The sequence below is a fragment of the Fukomys damarensis genome, unplaced genomic scaffold (assembly GCF_012274545.1).
Source record: "Fukomys damarensis isolate Sample0158 unplaced genomic scaffold, DMR_v1.0_HiC HiC_scaffold_19, whole genome shotgun sequence".
Taxonomy (NCBI): Eukaryota; Metazoa; Chordata; class Mammalia; order Rodentia; family Bathyergidae; genus Fukomys; species Fukomys damarensis.
The window spans coordinates 61,653,277-61,679,103 of NW_022900931.1; the positions used below are offsets into that span (position 1 = coordinate 61,653,277).

The 25,827-nt window shown below is 41.5% G+C and overlaps 1 protein-coding gene and 1 pseudogene across 6 annotated transcripts in view; one reads left to right on the plus strand and one right to left on the minus strand.

Moving 5' to 3' along the window:
• Positions 1–4,974: 4,974 nt before the first annotated feature.
• The window catches only part of LOC104861691 (zinc finger protein 112), a 31,846-nt gene continuing 10,993 nt past the window's right edge, over positions 4,975–25,827 (minus strand). For 4 of the 6 annotated variants that reach the window (XM_010623219.3, XM_010623222.3, XM_010623224.3 and 1 more), the window contains 3 exons: positions 21,421–21,547; positions 15,673–15,768; positions 4,975–8,323 (listed from right to left, as the gene is read on the minus strand). In XM_010623219.3, the coding sequence (XP_010621521.1) occupies positions 5,832–8,323; positions 15,673–15,768; positions 21,421–21,547 (2,715 nt within the window). In that variant the 3' untranslated portion in view covers positions 4,975–5,831. Of the gene's footprint in view, positions 8,324–15,672; positions 15,769–21,420; positions 21,548–23,694; positions 23,815–25,827 lie in introns of all 6 variants that reach the window. The other 2 variants (XM_010623223.3, XM_010623220.3) reach the window with 1 other exon arrangement.
• Positions 22,821–24,921, plus strand: LOC109118048 (annotated as a pseudogene).

Sequence of the window (25,827 nt, forward strand, 5' to 3'; positions counted from 1 at the left end):
TCTCTGTCCTCATCCTTTCAGGTTTAGGACCTGCTGGCAGGATCCTGACGTCGCGGCTCGCGACATTATACCTCTACATGACAAGTCTTGATTCTCATTTTTTCCCCTTACCCGTGCCCTCCCTTCACCCCCTCCTCCCCTCCCCATCTACAAACACTTTATTTTCATCTTTTCATTATCACACATTTTTTTCTTTTCCCTTATTACCCTTCCCCTACCCATCCCACCTTCCCTACACCTTTAGCTCCTTTCTTCCCATTAAGCAGTGGTTTTTTTAAATGGTTCTCCTGGGAGGAAAACTTCACATCTATGTATAAGTTTTACTTATATCCTTTAAATTATGAATAGTACCTGTTATGTAAGAACTATGAATCATGTGAATCTGCTAGGACAATAGGCTACTTTGTGCACAGGAGTTAGGAGAAAAATGGAAAAAATTTGTGTTAAATTTTTCATTACGCTGCTTTTTAAGAGAATGTAAATCACTTATCTGCAAATTAATACCTAAACAGTATACTGTGCAGCATTAAAAGGAGGTAGAAGATAAACCTGGTGACAGTAAACATTTTCATATAATGATAAGTTAAAAATCAAGTTAGAAAATAGCATGACATAATCCCAGTTTTGAAAACTATTATACACAGATATTTGTGTACATAATATGAGATATAGCAGAGCAAGATGTTTATGTATCTGAGTGGTGATTTTGAATTTTCAAAGTTTTCCCTAACATGTTGAGTTTTACCTATACAGTTCTGTTTGCAGTGTTCAGGCATTAATTTCACAAATCAGTTTTATTGCGGTGTAGTATACATATGATAATATCTACTCTTTATAGTGTACAGGTCTATGAGTTTTGATATATGCACCACCAAAACCAATGGATTAAATGTGTCCATCACCCCCAAAAGTTCTCTCACGCGCCTTTGTGATCACCTTTCCCTCTCCCTAGGTAAACTGATCTGTTACTTGTCGTAATTTTGCCTTTTTCAGAATGTAACCTGTTGAGTCTGGCTTCTTTCAATCAGAATAGTACCTCTGAGATCCACGCTTGCTCTTCCATCAGTAATATTCCACTTTTTGGATATTAAGGCTTGTTTTTCTACTTTGCAGTTAAAGGCTTTTCATAACATATTTTCCCGACATTCTGCAAGGTGTATTACGTGTATGCACTTTGTTTAAAATATTGTTGTATGGTTTCAAAGTGGCTGTAATACTTTGCATTACTGCAGCATTGGATGAGAGCAATATTTGTTCTGCAACCTTTTCCATACTTGATATCACCCTGCTTCTCAGTTGAGCCATTCTAATGGGTATGTAGAGCCAGGCGTGGTGGCGCACGCCTGTAATCCCAGCACTGGGGAGTCTGAGACAGGAGAATCACTGTGAGTTCGAGACCAGCCTGGGCTACATAGTGAGTTCCAGGTCAGTCTCAACTACATAGTGAGACCGTGTCAACAAAACAAAATAAAACTAATGGGTGTGTAGTTCTACCTTGTTGCAGTTTTAACTTGCATTTCCCTAGTCATCCGTGACACTGATCATACCATGTGTTTGCCATACATGCATGTTCTGTGGTGAGGTGCTGATTTAAAATTTTTGCTTAAACTGGGCCTAGTGGCACATGGCTGTAATCCCAGCACTCTGGGAGGCTAAGGCAGAATGATCTCAAGTTCAAGCTCAGCCTGGGAAAAATGAGCAACTTGGCAAGATGCCGTTTGAAAATAAAAAGGACTGAAGACATAGCTCAGTGTGAAGGCCTTGGGTTCAATCAGTGCTGCCTCCCCACAGATTGCCTATTTCTCCCATTTAAAATGTACTTTTAAGTGTTTTTTAATGTTGTGATTTCTTGAGTTTTGAGAGTTTTTTTTACATTACTTTGATTACAGGTCTCATAGTGTATTTTCTCCCTATCTTCCTAAATGCTTTGCTTTCATATATGTTTTTTCAAGTTTTGTTTTATTTATTTATTTATTTATTTTTTTGGTACCAGGGATTGAACTCAGGTCCTTGCGCTTGCAAGGCAGGCCACTGAACTGCTGAGCTAAATCCCCAGTCCCTCAAGTTTTATTTTAATCAAGACAAATCTATCAAATTTCTTACATTGATCACATTAAGCACCCTTTGCCTAACTCATAGTGTCAAAGTGTCATCCTCATTAGTTCCCATAAAGGTATTCCTAGTATTTCTGGGTATTAAGAGGATCCATTAAAAAAAAGAGAGAGAGAGGATCCGTAGTAATTTATTCATTTTTGACACTAGTAATCTATAGCTTCTCCTTTCTTCTTTTTTTGGGGGGTGGCACTGGGGATCAAACTCAGGACCTCGCGCTTGTGAAGGAGGCGGCAGCACCACGGAGCTAAATTCCTGACCCTTCTCCAGGGTGAGAATGGGATGCTTTGCCAACTTGAGCAGAGATGGGCTTCATGGGGAAAACCTGGAAGCCTCCTAAGACAATCAGATAAAAGTTATTCAGCCAAACTATCACCTGCCTTGCTTACCCGAAACAAACATCTGTGCTCAGCAGACTCTTTGCCTTTGTAGATCCTCAATAAGTCAGGGAGTTTGAGTCAGTTCAGGGCTCCATTTTGGTAAAGTCCCTTGACCCTCCTCAAAGAAATTCTGTCTCTCAAGTAGTCATTCATCTCTCCATCAGGGTTTGCTGGCCCAAACCCAGCGAGTGGTGTCTGAACAGGGACCTGAAGCTGCCAGCGAGTGAGGAAGCCAAAGGCAAATTGTCCTGGAAGACAAGCTCGGTAAGTGGATCTTCAGTTAGGGACTTTCTGAGCCTTTGAGACGATTTTTCAGTCAGGGTAACAATGTGGTGGTCATTAGCAACAGAGCAAAAGTATTACATCAAGGTTTTGTGCCAGGGGTTGAAGGTAGCCGATGTTTCGATCACTTAAGAACAGACTGTTAAGCTTTTAGAGCTTGTGCTTGAACATAATCCATGGTTTCCTTTAGACTTAGAAACATGGGATAGAGTGGGGGGAAATCTGAGGAGGGCTCAGGACGGCCTGACCACATGGGGCCTTGTCCTTACCGCCCTGGTCTCAGTTAATCAGGAGAATGAAACTAAGGAGGTTAATCAGTCAGCTACCAAGCCCCCTGTCCCCCCCCCCTGCTAGTTTAAAAGATCTTGAGATATGGCCAACTCCTCTTCCTTCACCACGACTGCACCTATGGTCCAATCTGCACTTTCAGACAGCCTGAGGGAGGCGGCTCTCTCAGGGGAGACTACAGTTTTCCCAGTGCAAGTACAAAATGGGAACGGGTTACATAACCCCCTACAGTTTGAAGTTTATAAAGAGATCAGAAAGAGTATCAGAGAAAATGGGCCAAGTAGCCCCTTTACTAAAAGGCTGATGACTGTTTAGGGGAGTCATTATCACATGACCCCTGGGATTAGGTCTTAGTGAAATGGGAAAAAAAAAAAAAAAAAAAAAAAAAAAAAGAGCAGAGACTGCTGGTCTCAAGGCTGACAGTCTAAGGCTTGCCCCTCCTACTAAACTCACGAAGGTTGCTCTGCCTGGAAGATGAACCGCTGAAACACAGCTGCCTCCCTCCCTATGTCTGTGGTACCAGCGATAGAACTCGGGTCCTTGCACTTGCAAGGCAGGTGGCGGAACCGCTGAGCTAAATCCCCAGCCCTGCCTCCCTATGTCTTAAAGATAAACTGTAACAAAAGTAAAAGAAGCAACAACACCTCCGTCTCCATACCCTTTGCCAAGTTCTTCTGTAAAATTCTGCTTGCTTGGAACAAACGGGGAAACGGGGCTCAGACTCTGGAAGGTGACTTCCACTGGGACTGCTAGCTAGCAAACAAACCTGCCTTTCCCTTCAGTTCTCTGAGCGCTGCTCTCTTCCTTGGTCCGCCCGCCCTCCGAGTGCCATTTCATTAGCAGTGCCTGCTTGGAAGCCCCTCATTATTTTCAGTGAAGAACTCAATTTGAGGATCTTTGTGAAGAACAGGAGGGAGGACAAATCATTTCTTAGATGTGACAGGGGAGAGGGCTGGCTGTACACTGTGGTTCAAGGCTAGCTCTTGATCAATGCACTTACTTCTGCGTGGGCGCCGGATCGCATTCCTGTCTCTGGCCAGCCCTCCCGGTCATTTGTGGAGATCAAGCAGGGCACACAGAAGCCCTTTGTGTGATTGGTTGACCTATTAAAAAAAGACTATCCAGAGGCAGATTGTTGGAGACTAGGCCACATGGTTACTAGAAATGGCTGTTTGTGACTGGGGCTGCATGATCCAGGCCCAATGACCTAGGATTGATGCACCTTGTCTCAACAGCTGGGGCACACTAAAAATGGTGTGTCTCTTGGCTGCAAAACCAGTGACTGTGGCATTCTTGAGGCAAGATAGCATCTACTGAGGATCTTGTAAAACTGCAGGAAAACAGAAAGAACTAGTTTCTCATTAACTTGGTCTCCTATTGTGAAGTTTAACATTTCTCACATACTCCCCTTATAAGTTTAACCAGTTCTGTCTTTCAAAATACCTTTTCAACCATTATGCTCCTCCAAATGATGTACAACTCCTTCCCCCTTGCGCCTTTCAGTTGCTAATAAAAGTGGTTCAACCTTGGAGATTGTTGAGATTGTCCACTAGAGGTATATCTCCTCCAAGTCCCCTTAAGCTTTGAAATTTGTGTCTGTCTTTCTTTATTCCTTGTCTTGGCCCACTGCTAAGCTTTCTCCACATATTTTCATATTTCTTTACTCCCACCAACCAAATACATGTTCTCAAAGACAGAGACCAGTGGGTAAATGGCTACACTATCCTAACATGTACAAAAAATTTTTAATTCAAGAATTTTCCCTTTATGTGAATGAGAAAAGTGTGGGGGTAGGAAAACAGCCTTTCAATTTTGTCATAAACCCTGCCTAAGAAGGTTTGGATTGGGCAAAGCCTGCCTTTAGAAATCAGTCAGATAAATGAAGTTTAAAGGAAATACAGAGAGTAAAACACCAAGCATTATAACTCTGACATTTATTTAAAACTATTGGTCATTAGTAACCACTTCTGACACTTTCCAAATGTTACAATAAAATTCTGCCTTGATACAGAGGGCAGAAAATGTAATTATGTGAAATGCAGCATTCCATTTTTTGTAGTCGTCCAGAAACACTGTTAATCAGTTTGTACTGTCATTTAAAGTGCATATACGTACACACAACACACACACACTGACTGTGAACTGTGTAAAAAGAGACTGAATATTAAGAAATTCAGCTCATCCTTAAGACCGGACAAATGATGGGAACCGATTCCAACAGGGTCACAACCAAATTCATGTACTTCAGATAGCAATACTGCTTGATGCTCAACATTCAAATAATATTTACTGAAGTAATATTGTCAGTATTTGCATAATTCCTCCTCCAAATCCACTCTGAAATGTTCTGAAATTAGCTGAATAAAATTTTCAAATATTATACCTTTACATAATTTAGTCATTTAGGAAAAAGTATTGAGTTACAAAACATCACGGGTCTGTAGACTTAGCGGTAAGTCCTGTTTTTCATCAAGCTCATGTCTCACTGGCCGTGGGGTTAGGCATATTCATCACTGTGGCTTTGCTAAATTCCTGACCACACTCATATTAATAAGCCCCAGTTCCTGTGCAGTAACTTATTAAAGTTTTGGCAAATCTGTTATAGAACCCCTCTTAATAAAGGTCTCTGTTGTGTGGCCTCCTAAGCATCACAGATGTTGAAGTTGGAAATTACATTTTCATGTTAAAAAAATATTTTCTACTAAAAGAACTCGTGACTGGAAAATTTCAGCTCCCACTTGAGGACTTCAAAACAAACAGGTCATCATTTTACAAAACTTCATTTCTGTGTAGACTCTCTGGGGAAGAGTAAACCTTACTATATCCTTCACCTTTATAGAGTTTGTCACCACTATGGACTCTTTGGTGAATTAGAAGACCCGAGCTCCAACGGAAGCCTTTCCCACAGGCATCGCACTTATACGGCTTCTCCCCCGTGTGGACTCTCTGGTGAGCTTGAAGGTTTGATCTCTGACTGAAGCCCTTCTCGCACACCTCACATTTGTAAGGTTTCTCCCCGGTGTGGACTCTGTGATGGGCCTGCAGACTCGAGTACCCACTGAAACCCTTACCACACTGTTCACATTTATAGGGTCTCCCTTCTGCATGGATCCTCTGATGTGCTTGAAGCCGTGAACTCTCACTGAAGCCCTTTGTACACATCTCACATTTGTATGGTTTCCCTCCTGTGTGGACCCTCTGATGGGCTTCAAGGCGTGAGCTCTGACTAAAGCCCTTCCCGCACACTTCACATTTATAGGGCTTCACTCTCGTGTGGACTCTCTGATGACCTTGCAGATACGCTCTCTGACTGAAGCCCTTGCCACACACCTCACATACATATGGTCTCTCTCCAGAGTGGACGCTCCGATGGCTCTGAAGGTACGGCCTCTGACTGAAGCGCTTACCGCACTCGTTACACTGGTACGGCTTCTCGCCTGTGTGGACTCTCTGATGGGCCAGAAGAGTCGAGGCTTTACTGAAGCCTTTACCACATTCTCCACATTTGTAAGGTTTCTCTCCTGTGTGGACCCGCTGGTGAATTTGAAGATTAAAGCTCCAACTGAAGCCCTTCCCACATTCCTCGCATCTGAATGGTTTTTCTCCAGTGTGGACTCTCTGGTGGCCTTGGAGGTGTGAACTGCGACTGAAACTTTTACCGCACTCTTCACACTTATATGGTTTCTCTCCAGTGTGCACTCGCTGATGGCCCTGAAGGTAGGAGTTCCTACTGAAGCCCTTCCCACACTCCTCACATTTGTAGGGTTTTTCCCCAGAGTGGACTCTCTGATGCGCTTGAAGGTATGAGCTCCGACTGAATCCCTTATCACACTCCTCACATTTGTAAGGTTTTTCTCCCGTGTGGACTCTCTGATGAACATTAAGAACTGATCTGTGACTGAAGCCTTTGCCACACACACTGCACACGTATGGCTTCTGTCCAGCACTGGCTTTCTGATGACTTTTAAGTTTTGAATTCCAGTCGAAGCCATTTCTACACTCCTTATGAGGTTTTTCTCTAATGTGAATCTTCTGATGGCCTTGAATATATGAACTTTGACTACAGTTACTCCTGTACACATAATGCTTACATGGTTGTTCCCTGGGGTGAGCTATCTGCCAGTCCTGGAAGTGTGGGGCCAGGCTGAAGTCATTACCACACTCCTCAGAATTGTAGGGATTCGCTGCCATGTGAACTCTATGTGGACCGTTAAGATTTGAACTACAAAGTAAACCCTTTCCATACTCCACATTTGTGTACAGGTTTTCTTCAGCATGGAAATTCTGATGAACCTGAAGACATGCATTCCGATTAAAAACGTTTCCACTCTCCTCATAGCCACAGGAGTCTTCCCTAGTATGGACCTTAAAAATATTAAGGTTTAAGCTGCAACTGAAGGCTTTCTCAAAAACTCTACACTTCTGGGATATTTCTCCTGTGTGGGCGACTTTATAAGAGCTCGGAGAGGAGTGATGGTTGACGATCTTGCCACATTCACCATGTGTACGCAATTCCTCTGTACACGCTCGCTGATGGGATTGCAGACGTAAACTTTCAACGTCGTCTTCATCTCTCTGAACACTCTGATGACTGTCAAGAACTGACCTACAACTACCGCCCCTTCCACATGGACCATATATCCAGGGTTTCCCTTCTAGGTGCAGCTGCCGATGAACGGCGGTGCTGTAGTCATCACTGAAGTCTTCTCTATACTCAGTACGTGGGGAGGGTTTCTGCTCTGCCTCAGTTGAGTTCTCATTAAGAAATGATACGTCCACAAGATCTCCACAGTCACTGCAACTGTAGCTGTTTTCCATTCTGTGTACTCCCAGGTTACCATTGTGATACGAGATCCAACCGACACTCTCACACTTACAGAAATTATTTTTCATGGAAATCTGTTGACATTTACACCGAGGATTGTGGGCCTCACCCAGATACACTTTTCTCCAAGAGTGCTGGGCTCTCAAGCATGGAAATTCCGGATTTTTTACGTAACTGGAATCATCCACTACATGAGTCACTATGTAGTTGCCATCTTCAGAAATCTGGATTGGCATTCCTGCCCCGATCTGGTAGGGAGAATCACTTTGTTTCTGCCACTGAAAATTCTTTCCCTGAAAGTTTTTCATAGAATCTTGACACCTGGCTAACTGGACAGCACCTTGTTTCCAGGTCTGACAGGAAGAAAGCTCTTTGGGAGAAAGGTAACTTAATCCCACTTCTTGAACACACTCCTTCTTATGCTGAATGTTGCTTCCTAAAAGGAGAAAGAGAATTCAGACACGTGCATGGATGAATGCTTTATTCAGAGCTTTCAAAATTTTACACTTAGGTTGTAACATGAAAATGAACAGAAGAAAACTCTTGTCAATGGTTTTAAGAATCCTTAGAAAATGCCTCTTGTTTGGCCACATAGCTGTGTAAGTATGATGGACAAAATTCAGGATATCTGTATGCATCAAAATCAGGGTTTTGCGACATAACCACTAGATAGCAACAACAGCGATCCCATTCAAAAGGCCTAGTAAAAGCAAAAGCATGTTATTATGGGTTTAGCACGTTTCCTAAAGATCCAAAGGAGAAAACAGAAGGGAACATTCTCAAATTAGAAAGAATAGTGGTAGTTGTAAGTGGACAAATGATTTCTGTCCTGATAATAATAATTTTTTCTCTTGTTGGTGAGGCAGTTAGGTGTTGAATGCTCTGATAAAGAACGTAAACACAAACCTTTAATCTATGCTTGAGACATCATTATACCCTGTCTCTGATGAGCTTTTTATCTTCATGAGAATAATCTCTGCAAAGTCACTATAAACTATTATCACTTTTAACTCCTTTGAAAGGATATTTTACAATCACCAAGGATCCTGGTGTAAATCAGAATGTAGAACACTGTTACAGCATTCAACTCAAAAGACGTCATTAAAAAAACCAAGAGGCTGAGGAGGGTAAGGACAGTTAAGTTTCCCGACACCTATAAAGTATACTTTGAGGCATTTCATCAGGCATGAATGCAACTCAGTGAACACTGACTTTAACTTATACCATTTTACTGGGAAATTAACATTTTGGGAATCTGAGGCACCAAAAAAAAAAAAAAAAGTTGAAGACAGGCATATTTGGGTAGAAATTGCTTGTTGTCTAGTTATTAAAGCTTCCATGGGAGGCAAATGATAGATCTTCACACCCTGACGAGAAGTATACTCTCCAAGGACAGCTGGTTAAGTACATTAAGTTTCTGAGGTATCAAGAAAAGAGGTAGCACGCTTGATTCAGCAGCACATATACCAGAAAAGAGGTAATAGAAGAGGAATTTTTCATGTCTATTTACCTCAAACACAGTAATCTTAACTTATTTGTGTGTGTCTGTCTCTCCACAGCTAATGTGCTATCCACAGGACAAGCACTTTTTTTTTTTTTTTTTTTTTTTTTTGGTACGGGGATCAAACTCGGGTCCCTGCAGGCGGTGGAACCACTGAGCTAAATCCCTGGCCCAGGACGAGCACTTGGAATGGTGCACTGTGTTACGCTTGCTGCCTCCAACCCAGTCTAGTGAACAGTGGTTGCTCAATACACATGGACTGATGAATAAGTAGTAGTCTGAGTCATTCCCACTCAGTCAACTAAAAGGGTATGAAAGGCAAGTTATGTTTTGTGGGAGAGGAAATGGTGATGGTAGCTTTGCTGGAGGGCTGCTGGTCTGTGTAAGAAGGAGGCCAGCACTCAGGGCCATGCTGCTGATGAGAAAGCAAAGCTTACAAGAATTTCTTGTGGATGAAGTGAAAGCCAGTGACCTAAAAGACCCATAGGCGGAAACTAAGGATCGAGTCTTTTAAATTTTGTTTGGTCTCATCCCACCCCACAGTAGTAGAGACTGAACTAGTGCCTTCGCAGTGAGCTACATTTCCAGCACCACCCCCCTTTTTTTATTTTTAATTTTCAGACAAGGTCTGGCTAAGTCACTGAGTTACCCAGGCTGGGTTTGAACTTGTGATCCTCGCCGCCTCAGCCTCCCAAAGTGCTGAGATTATAGACATGTGCCTCTGCACCTTGCTTCTTTTCAACTTTTAAAGTTATTTCTGCCTGTGGCACATGCCTGTAATCCCAGCATGCTGGAAAGCCAAGGCAGAGGATACAATAGTGGACTACATAGGAACACTGTCTCAAAAAAAACATTGTGTATTTTTCCTCGAACATGGTTTTACCTGTAAGATCCACCTTCTCTGCAATTAAGAAAAAGCCCCTGTGCCGTGGCTCTGGAAGAGGGCACCGACTGTGGGAAAACACTGGTCACACATCCAAACTACTCATGTTCGTATTTTGAAAACATGTTTACTGATGCCTCTGCCTTCTCACAAGCAAAGCTTTCAGTTACTACATTCATATTTTATCGCCTAGCAATGAATCAAAGGGACATACTACAGAGAGGCTCGACAGATAAACAGCTTCTACACAAAAAGTCTGGGCTTCCAGCTGGTTAATTCATGCTTATCGTTTTGTTTCAGTGTCATCAAAAATATCCAATAAACGTCCATAGACACAATTTAGTATGTCAAGTCTTTGGGGACTGATGTGAAAGAAGCTGCTCACATACAACTATTTCAGCCAGGTATGCTGGTACAAACCTGTAATCCCAGGACTGTGGGAGGCTGAGGCAGGAGGATCTCAAGCTCAAGACCAGCCCTGACAATTTAGTGACTTACAGCAAGACTCTGTCTCAAAAATAAAAAATTTAAAAAAGAGCTGCGGAATATAGCTCAGTTGGAAGGCCCTGGGTTATATATTGGGCCCAATATATAAAAGGAAAAGGAAATAAACAAAAAACTAATGAATTGTTTCAATACAAATTGGTACATAATTTATGATATAATAATATCTCCAGAATATAAAAGATTAAAGTTTGTCTCTAACCAACAGTTTTTACAATATTAGAGGGATAAAGGAAGAAAAATATGGTCATTTCACTTTGTCTCTAGTGCTCAGGAAAAGACTACCACATTTTAAAAACATTAATTTATGTGGGTTTTTTTTTTTTTTTTTTTTTTTTTGAGACAGGGTCTCACTATGTAGTTGAGACTGACCTGGAACTCACTATGTAGCTCAGGCTGGTCTCAAACTCACAGCGATCCTCCTGCCTCAGCCTCCCGAGTGCTGGGATTACAGGCGTGCACCACCACACCCAGCTTAAAACATTAATTTATATAGTCCTTGGTCAGCGGTACAGATCAAAACCCTCTGTCACTTCCTTTCCCTAAGTACAGTGGTATTTTTGAATAAACACCAAAATAATTCCTTGAAATTTAGTAGCTGGTGATAATGAGCTGAGAGAAAACCACCCCGGTTTATGTTTCCCTTTTTACTTCTCTTTCCGGCATCAGCTCAGGCAGCCCGGGATGAGGTGCCCACGTGTCTTCAGGCAGCACGAGACACAGCAGCAGGGACGGTGTCTGAGCACAGACTGGGAAGCTGCTGAGCTGGCTGCCCTTGCAACCAGACCCGGCTTACCTTTTCCCTCTACTTCTCTTAGTGCGTTCAGCCTTGAGAAGACTTCCTGTCCACCTCCGCTTCTCTCCCTCACATCGAGATGGAATACAGCGAGTCCTCCCTTTCCGTCATTTACATCAACACTGTTCTAACATGTAGTTCGGCCACAAAGCTGCCACCTCAGTCACCGTTCTCAGTCCAGAGGGAGCAACGTATAATACTTGGAATCCTGGAGAGACTTACGTGGGGCGGGCACAGAGTGAGTGAAATTCAGAAAACAAAAGACCCCCTTGATATTACAGCAGAAAACTGGCCCGAGAGTGGATGTCAGAGTCAGAATCAATACAGGTGATCAACAGTCATCTACAAATCATAAGAAAACGTTGCCCAAATACATGCAATTCAAAAACTAGATTTGTCACTGGGCATGGTGGCACACCTCTGTAAGCCCAGCACTTGGGAGGCTGAGGCACAAGAAAATTGTCAGGGCTGGGGATTTAGCTCAATGGTGCTACCGCCTGCCTTGCAAGCACAAGGTCCTGTGTTCGATCCCTGGTACAAAAAAAAAAAAAATTGTCATATTTTATTAGCCAGATGCAATTTTATCCATATTTTCTGTCTAAAGTTAGTAACTACAAATGTAGAATTTTTTTTTTTTTTTTGTGGTACTGGAGATCAAACTCAGGACTTTACATTTGCAAGGCAGGCATGGCGCCACTGAGCTAAATCCCTGGCCCCAAATGTAGAACTTTTTAAGAGAATGTTTTCTATTTAAAAGAAAATTATGTAAAAAATGTAATGCTGGATCACCATGTGACCGGCACATCCTGACATAACAAAATATTTATGAACAGTTGAGCTGTAAATTTAATTATTATTTAAAATTAAGTTAAAGTTGCAGGAAATATTAATATAATCATGTTTAGTGTTTAAGCCAGAAAAGAATTACAATTAATGAAGGAAATAGCTGATGATAGTTTCTTAAACTCTAGGTAGAAATGGGAAGTATCTTTGTTCAGTGCCCATAACTACATCCTAAAAGATGCAGAATTAAAGATGGAAATTTTTTTTTCTGGTACCAGAAATCAAACTCACTCAGGACTTGGCGCTTGTGAGGTAGACGTGGTGCTGCTGAGCTAAATTCCCTGCCCAAAGATGGAAAATTCTTGGGCCAGGGAATCAGCTCAGTGGTTCTGCCACCTCTCACAAGGACCCAAGTTCGATCCCCAGTACCAAAAAAAAAAAGATGGGAAATTCTTAAATGTCTGTCTCTCAGAAAAATACCTTACCTGTTCCTCTTTTCACTTGAGGAGAGACGTCCACTTGGATAGAGAAGAAACATACCCGTGACATTGTTTAAAGAAATACTGGAGAGCTGGGCGTGGTGGTGCATGCCTGTAATCCTAGCACTCAGGAGGCTGAGGCAGGAGGATCACTATGAGTTTGAGACCAGCCTGGGCTATATAGTGAGTTCCAGGTCAGCCTCAACTACATAGTGAGACTCTGTCTCCAAAAAACCAAAAAAAAAAAAAAAAAAAAAAAAAAAAACAAAAAAAACAAACTGGAGAAAGCTGATCCACCAGGAGGCTGATGGCTTTGTACTAGTAAGCTAGGAGAGGTGACACACACGAAAGCCTTCTGATGGGTCTGGAGTCTCAGCTCTTGAGCCTGCCCTCTGCCTACGAGCTGCCATTCTGTCCTGCCTTTCTGGAAGCCTGGACAGCACACGGGAATATAAACTGGGAAGGAGAACAAAAATATGTTTAGCACTTCTTCAGAAAGCAGAAAATGGGCCACTAAGATGTGCTGATAAGAACATGAGAGTTCCCTGGTGACAGAGGGCCCACCCTCTGTGGGGTTGGCTGCTGGGTTTACTATTCATGTATTTGGATATTGCCGAAGGTAAGTATGTAAGCTGATGGAGAGAAGTGTTGCTTTCTAGTCTCTTCCCATGGAAAAAAAGTCAAAATTGCCAATACTTTCCTCAGAGTTCAGTGGATTCAGACCTAGCTAGAACCAGCAAATTAACAAAATGAAATGGAAAAAAAATATAATTACTTGAAAGATGAAGATTACTAAGAGTCAGGTCTGGTTCATTAAGTGGATGGTTTGGGCGTAATTAGAGATGATATTAGAAACAAAGTAGAAACAATTTGCTATGGGAAAGGAAGACAAGACCGGAAGCCCTTGGTTTATAGAACAGTGTAGAGATGGCTGGCTGTCACTATGGTCCAAAAACTTATCTTTCCATCCCTGCTAGTGGTGCCACAGTGGTGCCATAGTGGACCAGCACTGGGGTCTCTCAGGACAGCGAGCAGCGTTGAGGTGCAGTGCTGGGAAGGACCAGCTTTCACAGACCCCCAATTGCTATGGCTGCCGGTGGTGCTCGCAGGCTGCTGACTCTGCGCTTCTGCTCGGAATGCCATGAAAACAGGTTCTGGCTGCTTATATAGGTTAACAAGTGGACTCGATGCACACACGGATTCCAAATCATCTGCTTTACTATAAGTAAAAAGAATTAACCACTTCCCAAAATAGAAGAACAAATTTAGTGGCTGATTGGGTAGGCTGTGCATTTGAAGAGATCACAGGATATTGCTGGGTGTAGACATTTGGAAGGTGTGGCCTGTAGAGCACGAGAACACCAAGCAGGAAATAGCTAAACAATGCTCGTTATATCTACAGATTAGAATACTATACAGCCATGGCACACACAAAAAAGTTATAACTTTAGACTGGGAGAGATTTCCCCAAAGTATGAGAAGAAAAAAATACTGTATTAAAAATAAAAATAGGGCCGGGGATTTAGTTCATGGTTCCGCTGCCTGCCTCACAAGTTCAAGGTCCCGAGTTCGATCCCCAATACCAAAAAATAAAAATAAAAATGTACATGGTCAAAAATTTTCATTAATATAAGGTATAGAGATGGTAGCAATATATGTAAAAAAATTAAATGTTTTAAAAGGTGACATTATGTTCCTACTGATGGTATCAAGAGAGGAGACTGGTACGCTGTGGCCTTAGCTTTTATTTTATACAGCCTGGAACTAACATGAGTCTTTATGTATTTTGTTTCTCGTGAGATGGGGTCTCACTATGTTGGCTAGGCTGGTCTTGACAAGCCTTCTGTCTGCACTTCCCAAGTATGCTACAGGTGTGTGCTACTGCATCTGGCTAGTTTTCAAATTTTAACAAATGATGTAACAGAAACAAAGGGTATGTGACAAAAAACCCTGTGCGGCTAGCAAAGCCTAAATGTTTACTTTCTGGACCTTCAGAGAAAAAGTTTGCTGACCCTTACTCTCAAGAAGATACCAGACCATGTGTGACCAAGAAAATTAACTAAGGCAGAAATGAAGTTATAGAAATAAATTGATTCGCTCTGAAATTCTTTTTGCTACCCAGAAGCATCCTGAGCTATGCAGTTGTAACAGTGGCTTTTGGTGTTAAGAGTCTAGAGGACTCAAGAAATACTATCAAATTATTTGGACCCAAATGGTCCAACTTGGAAAATTCTACTTTAAGACTGAAGCTATGTCAAGAGACTGTTTAGGAGAAAAAGAATGGGGAGACGAGAAGCCGGGCGTACAAAATCAAGTGCCTCGCTTGCAAGAAAGGTCAATTAAATGTTGGCACGAAACACTTTTGATGCTTACTTTAGCTGACCGACTCTTCTTGTCTTTTAAGAATAACAGCTACCTCTGTACGAAAACCCAAGGACAATGAAAACTTAGGAGAGGCATTCATCAGACGACAGTCAATACCTGGTAGTGTCCTTCAATTATACTGCTTGTTCTATGCCTGTTAGCTGTCAGAAACGGGCTGAAGACAGCAAATACCTGGCATTCATCATTAACCGATTCATTAGGTCAAGGCAGAAAGAAGAGCAAGTTATGAACCTACATAGAGCAGAACGGACAGATCTGACACGTAGCTGGGCAGATGGGGCGGGCAGAAACAAACAACAGTAGGTGACTAGGGAAGGGACACACACGGCAGGGCCCTGCAGGCTCTTTACTATGGGTGACTTGGGAGCTGCTGGAGACTTAGGCGGAACGGATGCATCTCGCCTCGTGTCTGTAAGGGGCTACGACTGCCTTGTTCCTACTGCACGGTCCTCACCTGGATATTCATCTCTTTGGGGTTCTGTCTCCACCATCAGAAGCTTTTCTTCTCTCTCCAACTGGGCTATCAGGTCTGGTTTGAAGGGCTGATGTGCTGTTAAAAAAAAAAAAAGCGAAACAAAATAAGCCCGATGATGTCCACTTTGTCAAAAACGAGCTAATAAGGTACACACGGCCAAGAATGGTGTTCGGTGACATCCCCTCCATCCCGTTACCCCCCGACACTCAACGTGAGAAACCAACCTCATGGCTTTCTAATTAATTTTTCCTCCCTGTGTTTCTTAAGATAAACAGATACACATTTACTTATTTTCTGTCCTTTCTTATCCAAATTGTGGTATATTATTAATGCCTTTTCACACTTGGCTGTATTTAGGGAGAATTCCCAGAAATGGATAAATACACAGCTTTGTTAAATAGTGTCCCACTCCCCTCCCTGTGGGCTGTCAGTTTGCATTTTTATTTTCAATGTGTAACAATATTTTATTTTACACGGTCTGCCAAAAAAGCAGTTTGGAGCCAACACAGGGAGCTAGGCTGCTACCCACCCTCCAGCGCCCTGGGCCTTCACTGGAGCAGACCAGTGAGGACTGCCCAGCTGCACAGGTGCCCCTGTGCTCTGGGGCCTCCTGGTTGTGCCACTACCTGAATCCACACTGCAGAGGTACAGGTGGTCATAAAGGCCATTGTACTGAGCTCCAGAAGGCAGAATGGAAGTGAATGATAGCAATCAAGGCACACCAGACCTCCATAGTTGGTAAGTTGAAGGGATCACCACCTTCCATCAGAGCCTGCACTATCTTCAGGGGAAGGGCAGCTGGAACCTGCCTTAGAACCTTGCAGAGTTTAACCCTGCAGAAGGTCAGGGAGTTCAACTTGGGCCTTGGAACCAGAATTCAGCCTAAATCTCAGGGTTCTACCTTTAGCTTGCTGAGACTAACTGACTTAGTTCTGCACACTGCTGCCCACATTGTCTATTGTGACAGCAGAGATATACCCTGAAGGAGGCCTTTCAAATTTTTTTTCTTTTCCTCTGATTTTTCATTTTAAATTTTAAAATTTTACTTTTTCCCACTCTTCGAACTCTTCCTTTCTTCTTTCTTCTTTTTCCCACTCAATGTTTTGCTCCTCCAAATTGTTCATCTCCCTTTTTGTTCCCACCCTAATTCAGATTTCTTCTGTTTCTTTTCTCTTTTTCCTTCTCTCAATTGTCATTAGTTTCAAAGGAAAGTGAGTACAATTTATAGCTTTTCTATTTCTGTTGAGTTGTTCTATTGTCTTTGTTCTTGCACTGTCCTTCCCTCTTGTTTTCAACAGATTCCTAGAGTTTGTGTGATCATCCTGTGTCCTCTAGATTCACTCGAAACCTTCTCCTATCCTTCTATCTATCTATTCCTCTTCTCCCAACTCCTTCTAAGTCCCCATCTTGAAGGGTAAAGTTGCTATATTGAAGAGTTTATTCACTACAAACATATTTTGAGCTGGTCCTTGATTTTGATTTCATTTACATGGTTAAAATGTGATAGATTAATAATTGTCAATTTCTTAGCTGTGCTTGATGCTATTGTGTTGCTAATTTTATCAACCAGGCTAAAAGGTTGTGATTAATTTAATCAGTTGTCCTTCCTGATATTATGAAAATGAGAGTGTCTTTGAGTCAAAAGAAACTCAAAACCTAAAGAGCAGCTATATCAGGAAGATAGAAGTACTAACTCAGGAATTATACCAAAGACAGTACCAACAACAAAAATAAAAATGAGAAAACACTTAAGCAAGGCAGAAATACAGACTTCCAGTTCACCAATGGCAAATTCTAGGGGAAACGAGGTAGAAAAGTCTAACAATCAACTACCAGGATAACCCAAACTCATAGCAAAGGAAGTAACAAAACGGATGAGGCTCTAGAAAAATTCAAAACAAAAATAATTTCCCAGACAACTAGAGATGGTGAGCAAAAAGAAAGTCATGATTAGAGACTCTAGAACAGAAACAGAAAAAAAAAAAAAAGATGAGCTCAAGACCATGATAGAAGCCATGAATGCCCAGCATAGGAAAGAAATGGAAATCATGAATACCCAACACAAAAAAAGAAATGAAATCCATGAAACAGATTCAAAGAGATATCCAGATTAAAAATGCTACAGAAAGCATTCACAGCAGAATGAATGAATGTGAAGATAGAATTTCAGATATAGAAACTAGGATTGCAGTCAGTGACCATGAAAAGAAAGATCTTTTAAAAACAATATGGGATCATGAAAAATTAATCCAACAATCCTAAATGATGCGAAGACGAATAATATGTCTGATAGGAATCCATGAAGTAGCAGGAGAAAGTACAAATGACATGAAAAAACTGTTCACAAAATTAATGACAGAAAACTTCACAAACAGAGGGGAAGAATTTAACATACAGATAAGTGAGGCATATAGGACTCCAATTAGCCATGATAAAGAAAAAAAACAAAAAAATCTACACCTAGATATATGAGTCAAGATCCCAGAAGCCCAAAAGAAGAACAAAATACTACAAGCAGTTAGAGAAAAGAAACAAATCACGTGCAAAAGAAAGCCCATCAGAATCACAGTAGCCTTTTCAACATAAACCCTCAAGGCAAGGAGAGCCTGGAGTGAGGTATTTCAAGCCCTAAGAGAAAACTACCTCCAACCTAGACTGATATATCCTGCAAATCTCTCTTTGAAATAGATGGAGAAATAAGATACTTCCATAACAAAGAACACCTGAGAAATTTCATGAATACCAAACCAGCACTCCAAATAATTCTAAACAATGTCCTAGAAAAAGACAACGAAGGTCACAACACCATGAGGTCCAACAGAGCAAATCAATTAGGCAAGGCAAGAAACTAAAGGGAGAGGGGGAAAAATTAAGAAGAGCCAACAACAGGACAATAACATGACAATGATAAGTCAATACATATCAGTTATAACCATCAATATTAATGGTCTCAATTCACCAATCAAAAGAAATAAACTGGCAGAATGGATTAAGAAGCAAAATCCAACCATATGTTGTATACAAGAAACATACCTAGTTCAAAAAGAAACTCATAGACTGAAAGTAAAAGGATGGAAAACAGTTCTACATGTGACAGGAGCCCAGAAAAAAGCAGGGTTAGCTATCTTATTTGCAGACAAAGTAAATTTCATATCAAAACTAATTAAGAGACAAAGAAGGTCATTACATCCTTGTAAAGGGAACAATCCAAGAGGAAGAGGTCACAATCATAAATACATATACGCTAAATATTAATGACCCCAACTATACAAAACAAATATTAAGCGACATGAAAAACCAAATAAGCACTAATACAATTGTAGTGGGGGAACTAAATACTCATTGTCACAAATAGACAGATCATCTAGACCAAAAACTAACAACAAAATACTAGAACTGAACCAAGCTTTTGAACAAATGGACTTAATTGTCCACAGAGTGTTCTACCCCCGAAAATCAGAATATACATTGTTTTTGGCTGCACATAGGTCATTCTCCAAAACAGACCACATACTAGCTCACAGAACATGTTCAAATAAGTGCAAAGGAATTGAAGGTATCCAATGTATATTATCAGACCATAGTGCAATTAAGCTGAAGATGAACAGCATAAGAAACTGCAAGAACTTCACAAAGACATGGAAATTGAACAATACTCTCCTGAATAATCAATGGATCACACAGAAAATTAAAGAAATTAGTCAGTTTTTACAAATAAATGATAATGCCAATACAACATACAGGGATCCATGGGACACAATGAAAGCAGTTCTAATAGGAAAATTCATAGCAGTGAATGCCTACACTAGGAAAACAGAGTGAGCTCAAATAAACAAATGATAAATCTTAAGCTCCTAGGATAATAAGAGCAAGAAAAACCCAAAATTCATACAAGGGAGGAAATTGTAAAGATCAGAGCAGAAATCAATGCAATGGAGACTAAGAGAATGATACAAAAAAATCAATGAATCAGAGTTGGTTTTTCGAAAGAATAAATAAAATTAATAAACCTTAGCCAACCTTGCCCAAAAAAGGAAAGAAAAGGCTCAGATCCATGCAATTAGGAATGAAAAAGGTGAAGTCCAGCAGAAATCCAGAGGATCATCAATACCCACTTCAAGAACCTGTACTCTAATAAAATGGAAAACACAGAAGGAATGGACAGATTTCTAGATACTTATGAATTATTAAAGTTGAATGAAGTTTAAAAAATTCTAAATACCCCAATTACAATCAGTGAAATTGAAAACATAATTAAAAATTTATTAACAAAGAACAGCCCAGGTCCTGATGGCTTCATTGCTTAATTATACAAGACATTTAAAGAAGAACTACTGCTACTACTCTTTAAACTTTTTAGTGAAATTGAAAGGGAAGCAATACTTCCAATTTCATTCCTGGAAGCAAGTATTACTTTGATTCTAAAACCAGGGAAAGATCCAACCAAAAAAGAGAACTACAGGCCAAACTCTCTAATAAACATAGATGCAAAAATCCTCAATAAAATATTGGCAAACAGAATACAGAGGATCATCAAGAAGATCATACTCCCTGACCAAGTCAGATTTATTCCAGGGATGCAAGGATGGAGCAACATACATAAATCCATAAATGTAATGCACTATATTAACAGAGTCAAGGACAAAAACCATATTATCATCTCAATAGATGCAGAAAAAGCATTTGACAAATTCAACACCCACTCATGATTAAAAACCCTGCAGAAAATTGGAATAGATGGTCTTTATCTAAACTTGATAAAGGCTACCTATGAAAAAACAACAGCCGACATCATATTTAATGGCCCAAAACTGAAAACCTTCACGCTAAAATCAGGTACAAGACAAGATGTCCACTATCACCACTCCTGTTCAATATAGTTCTGGAAACATCAGCCATAGCAATTAGATATGAGAAAGAGGAGCCAGGGATTTAGCTCAGTGGTTCCATAGCCTGCCTCGTAAGCACAAGCTTCTGAGTTTGATCCCTGGTACCATAAAAAAAAAAAAAAAAAAGTGGGGAGGGATTAAAGCAAAAAGAAAGAAGTTAAACTGTCATTATTTGCTGACGATATGATAGAAGACCCAAAAAGCTCTGCCAAAAGACTTCTAGACTTAATTGACACTTTCAGCAGAGTAGCTGGATGCAAGACCAACACTCAAAAATCAATAGCCTTATCGCTTCTCGGCCTTTTGGCTAAGATCAAGTGTAAAATCAATAGCCTTCTTGTACACAAATAACAGACTCACTGAGAGATACATTAGGGAACAATTCCTTTCACAATGGCATCCAAAGAAATGAAGTATCTAGGAATCAATCCAACGAAGGAAACAAAAGACCTCTACACTAAAAACTACAGCACTCTGAAAAAAAAGATTGAAGAGGACATAAGAAAATGGAAAGATATCCTCTGCTCCTGGGTATTTTCAGGCCTGAGAGTGGTCCTGGGGACCTCCAAACTTTTAGTTAGTGTCAGTAGTGACAGCGGTCTCCGGGACCCCCAAATTCTGCATATACATTGAAATATATGCCCATTTATAGCTCAAAAGACACTTTCGCCTGGACAGAACAATCAGAGGCCTCCTGTCTGTGCTGCACAGGTATCCTGGGCCCTTCAGGCACCCAAGCTCAGAGAATGATTTCAAGAGTCCCAGAACTTCAAACAGCTGAGCCCACAGAGATGCCCCGGAGGCGGGGGAACAAGGTTCCACAGCGGGCCTTTCTCACCCACGGAGAGCAGGTTCCTGAAGTTCTCCAGCATCACGTCTCGGTACAGCTTCCTCTGGGCAGAGTCCAGCAGCCCCAGCTCCTCCTCGCTGAAGACCACGGCCACGTCCCTGAAGGTCACCATCTCCTGCCACATCAAACACATACCAACTGTTTACGGAGGAGGGCGAAGGCTGAGAAAGCGTAAAGCAAGGCTACTCTGGATTCTCAGGGACTCAGATCAAATTTAAGCAGATGCCTCTGGTTTGCCTTTCATGCTGCTGCTTCCGGCCACAAAAGAGGCTGTAGGAAAAGACATACTTGCATTTGCTGCCTTTTGTTGGCACTCTTAAAGGCACATCCCTGGAACTCCGTTGCAGCCTGGGCTGCTGCTATTTTAAATGCTATAACAAATGTGTCTGATGGTCTGTTTCCCCTGTTTTACATGTATATAGCACTTCCTTAATCTACCAAATGCATAGGCTATCATTTGTGTGTCTTACAACTTTTTGCTGCAGGGAAGTTAAACATTTTAATATGGAGATCTGTCCAACACTGCACTTGTCCCGGCTGGGATTCTGAGTATCCCAACCTCAGCTCTGAATGTACTCTGGTCTGGCTGGCTGTAGTTTCATCTCTTTCCCCCTAGGGCCCTGCCTGACTGCTGTCCAGAAGGCAAAGGCTCTGAGCAGGCTGGGCCTGAACCTCTCACGGGAATGGTGCAAATGCTCTCAAAGTCCCATTCAGTTACTTGAAGATATGAATAAAGGGGCAGATGAAAAGCCCCTATCAGTCCTACAGTACGACATAAAAATTTTTGAATCAATCACCTATATTCGTTTTTTCACCTATATTAATTAGTAAAATAAGTTAACTCATGAATAATGAAGCATACCAAGACACACAAACATACAGGACATACATGGAAACATTCAGGTGTTGGGATGAAATTGTCTAACTCTTATAGGAAAAGATCTTTTTTCAAGTTTAGCTTCAGTATGATTTTGTTACACAAAACTGTATTTTAGGTATTCGTCTAAAAATGATCCAAAGGCGTCACGGGGGGAGGGGTGTTTGAGTCTCTAGAACATTAAAAACAAAAAGCAGAATTCTCTCAGAATAGCTTTTTAAGTAAAGATTATGTATGTAGGAAAACTGCAATTGCAATGTAAAACTGTAAGAATCCTCAGGAATTTAAAAGCTTGTGAGTGAGAAATAATTTAAAGAAAAAGGTAATGGTGGGAGTAGCACAGTTCACTGAAATGATATTAGACAATAAAAATGTTCTTATTTGAAGTAAAAAAACCCTGTAATTTAATTACATCTTTTATTACACATATATTTATGAAAGCATATTTTAAAATAACTGTGGAAAAAACAAGTGATTTGTAAGCAAAATAACATGTGAGATTTAAACATTTCTATTCTCCTTGAATTATTTTTTGTGAAATAAAACGGTCAAAACTAAGTCATCGGCAGGCTGCGCAGCGCCGGGGCTGGTCGGCCTCGGGAGGGGATGTCTGTCATCAGCGAGAGAATCAGCGCTGCCGCTGAAGAGAGAGGCATCCACCGGGGCGCCGTGTTTGCTCCACCGAAGAAGGCTACGCGGGATTTGCCAATCTCCCAGACCAAGTGGGCAGAAAGTCAGCGAAGACAGCGTTTGAGTTCACACTGATGGGAGCAGAAGTAGATGACTGGCGAAGGACATGAACCGAAAATGCCGCACAGGTACACAGGAGAACCTGGGCTGGGAAAGTCAACGTTAATCAGCTCGTTACTCCTCGCAGATTTGTATTCTCCAGAGTATCCAGGTCCTTCCCATAGAATAAGACTGCACAGGTGGAACAATTCAAAGTTTTAGTCAAAGAAGGCGGTGCTCAGTTGCAGCTCACAGCAGTCGATACCCCAGGATTTGGAGATGCACTGGGTAACGGTAACTGCTGGCAGCCTGTGATCGACTGTGTTGATAGCAAATCTGAGTGTTTCCTAAACGCACAACCAGGAGGGAACAGACGTCAGAGGCCGGGTAACAGGGTGCAGTGTTGTTTAGACTTCATTGCTCCTTCAGGACCTGGACTTCAATCACTGGATGCTGAGTTTATGCAGCGTTTGCCTGAGAAAGTGAGGATCAGCCCGCTGACTGCCAGAACCCACCGTGCATGCCAGAGGAATCCAACAGCTTGAAAAACAGGCAACGAAAGAAATCCAAAAACATAAAATTAAAATAGACGAATTTCCAGAAAACAGATGATGGAGAAGGAAATAAGCTGGTTAAAAAGATACAAGACCGCTTACCTCTTGCTGCGGTGGGCAGAAACACTGTCACTGAAGTTAACGGCAAAACGGTCAGGGGAAGGCAGCACCTTTGGTGTCGCGAACCGGCGACGCAGAGCACTGTCCCGCAGTGCCTCAAACCTGAAAGAGCAGCGGGGTGGAGATGGGGCAGAGAGAAAGGAAGGACGCCAAGACAAGAGTCTGATCAAGGCGACGTTTATTGCCGGCAAGCACCGGCCTTTTAAAGGGAAAGGCCGAACTATTATGGGCTAGGATCACCATAGTAACCTCAACACCCGCTCCACGGGAAGGAGGGTTCACACGGGCCTCAACACCCGCTCCACGGGAACGAGGATTCACACGGGCCTCAACACCCGCTCCACGGGAATGAGGGTTCATACGGGCAAGAGAAAGCAGGCTCAAGAAAAACAAATTAACAACACCTGCAACTAATAATCATGACAACACCTGACTCCTATAGATAACATCAGATCTTTGGCTGTCCGAGTTTCTCCCGTGCAGGGTCAAAACAAGTTTAACACGTGCAGTCCTTAAAAAGGAACAAATGTTGTCTTTCAAAAAGCCGGTGGGCCATGGCTGGCTTCCCACACCTTGGGGTGCGGCTGGAGTTGAAAATGGTGAACACTGTGATTTCGCAACTCTAAGAAATATGTTGGTCAGGACACACGTGCAGGACTCAAAAGATGTCACCAATAATGTGCACCACGAGAACTGCAGAAGCAGACAACTGGCAGCTGTGACTTACAGTGGAGCCGAGGACAACAAGAACAAAGGGCAGCCTACCGAGAGCCCCGGGCAGGAAGGGAAGAAGGAGGGAGCACGCAGCCAAGGTGAAGAAGCTGGAGATGGAGAGGGATGGAGGTCAAAGAAAAACTGCGCAAGCTGGAGGACTCCGAAGCTGAGCTCCAGCGCCGCCACGAGCAAATGAAAAAGAACTTGGGAGCCCGGCACAGAGAATGAGGGGGAAAACGTCATCAGCGTGAGGAAGAGAAAGCAAAGTGGGAAGCTCAGCAACCTATCTTAGAACAACAGAATCCCTTGAGAACCTCGGAAAAGAACAAGAAGAAAGGGAAGATCTTTTAAACTCTCTGACCACCAGTTACATATTGGTTGCCAGTGCGCCAGCTGGGACATCAGCGTCTGTTGGATCTGTTTGACTAACTTGCACCAGTTTTTAAATCCATAACGATGGATTTAACAGCATGATAAAAATTATTTTTTTGTTGTTCTTGATGGAATTAAGATGCCTTGACAGCGCCTGCCTGGCAAATGCAAGGACTTGAGTTAGATCCCAATACCAAAAAAAAAAAAAAAAAAGATGAATTGTCTAATTGTCTAGGGTTTTGTGTCCTTAGAAAATAACAGCTCTAAGTACCTTCCTACATTTTCTTTTCTTTTTTTTATTATTAAACAGATGTCTTCAATTTAATGCAAGAGAACATTTTACTGTTGTACAATCATGTTCTGGTGGTTTGTTTACAGGATATTCCAAAATAAAAGGACTCTGGAAGGCTTTCATTGAGGACAAATTGCCATATGATACAAACTGTGCTTCTCTATAATTATAATACAGAGGTTCCATTCAATGCAGCCTATACAATAACGTGATTTAGTCTAACACAGTTGACCCTATCTTTTGGTAACTTCCATTGTTTAAAAATACACATGGGAAAAAAACCTATATGCTTACAGTGCACCTAGAGCTTTTTTATAACAGCGTTTTGTTTGTTTGGAATTCTTTAAGTATATATTATTCTCATTTAGTGCCCTCTTTAGCCAGAATCTCATTACTGCCTCATTTTTGTGATAACATTTAATTGAGATATTTTCCACATACTGGGCCTGCTAAAATAGAATATGGCATCTTTCATACGGTAGAAACCAACAAGGAAACTTTCCTTTAACTCCCCTTTTACACTCGATGCTAAGTAGCAGGGGCGAAAAGCATTTATAGATCATTTCTAGGCAAATCATGAAGCTAATGACCAACCTATTTCTACCTATTCAGTCTTTTACTTTGCTAGAAATTTCTCCTCCTGAGGAGAAAAAGTTACCATTCTGAATTTAGCTGTATCTATGTATTGCATTTCTGTATTTTTTTGCATTGTAAAAAATTCACATAATAATGTTGTG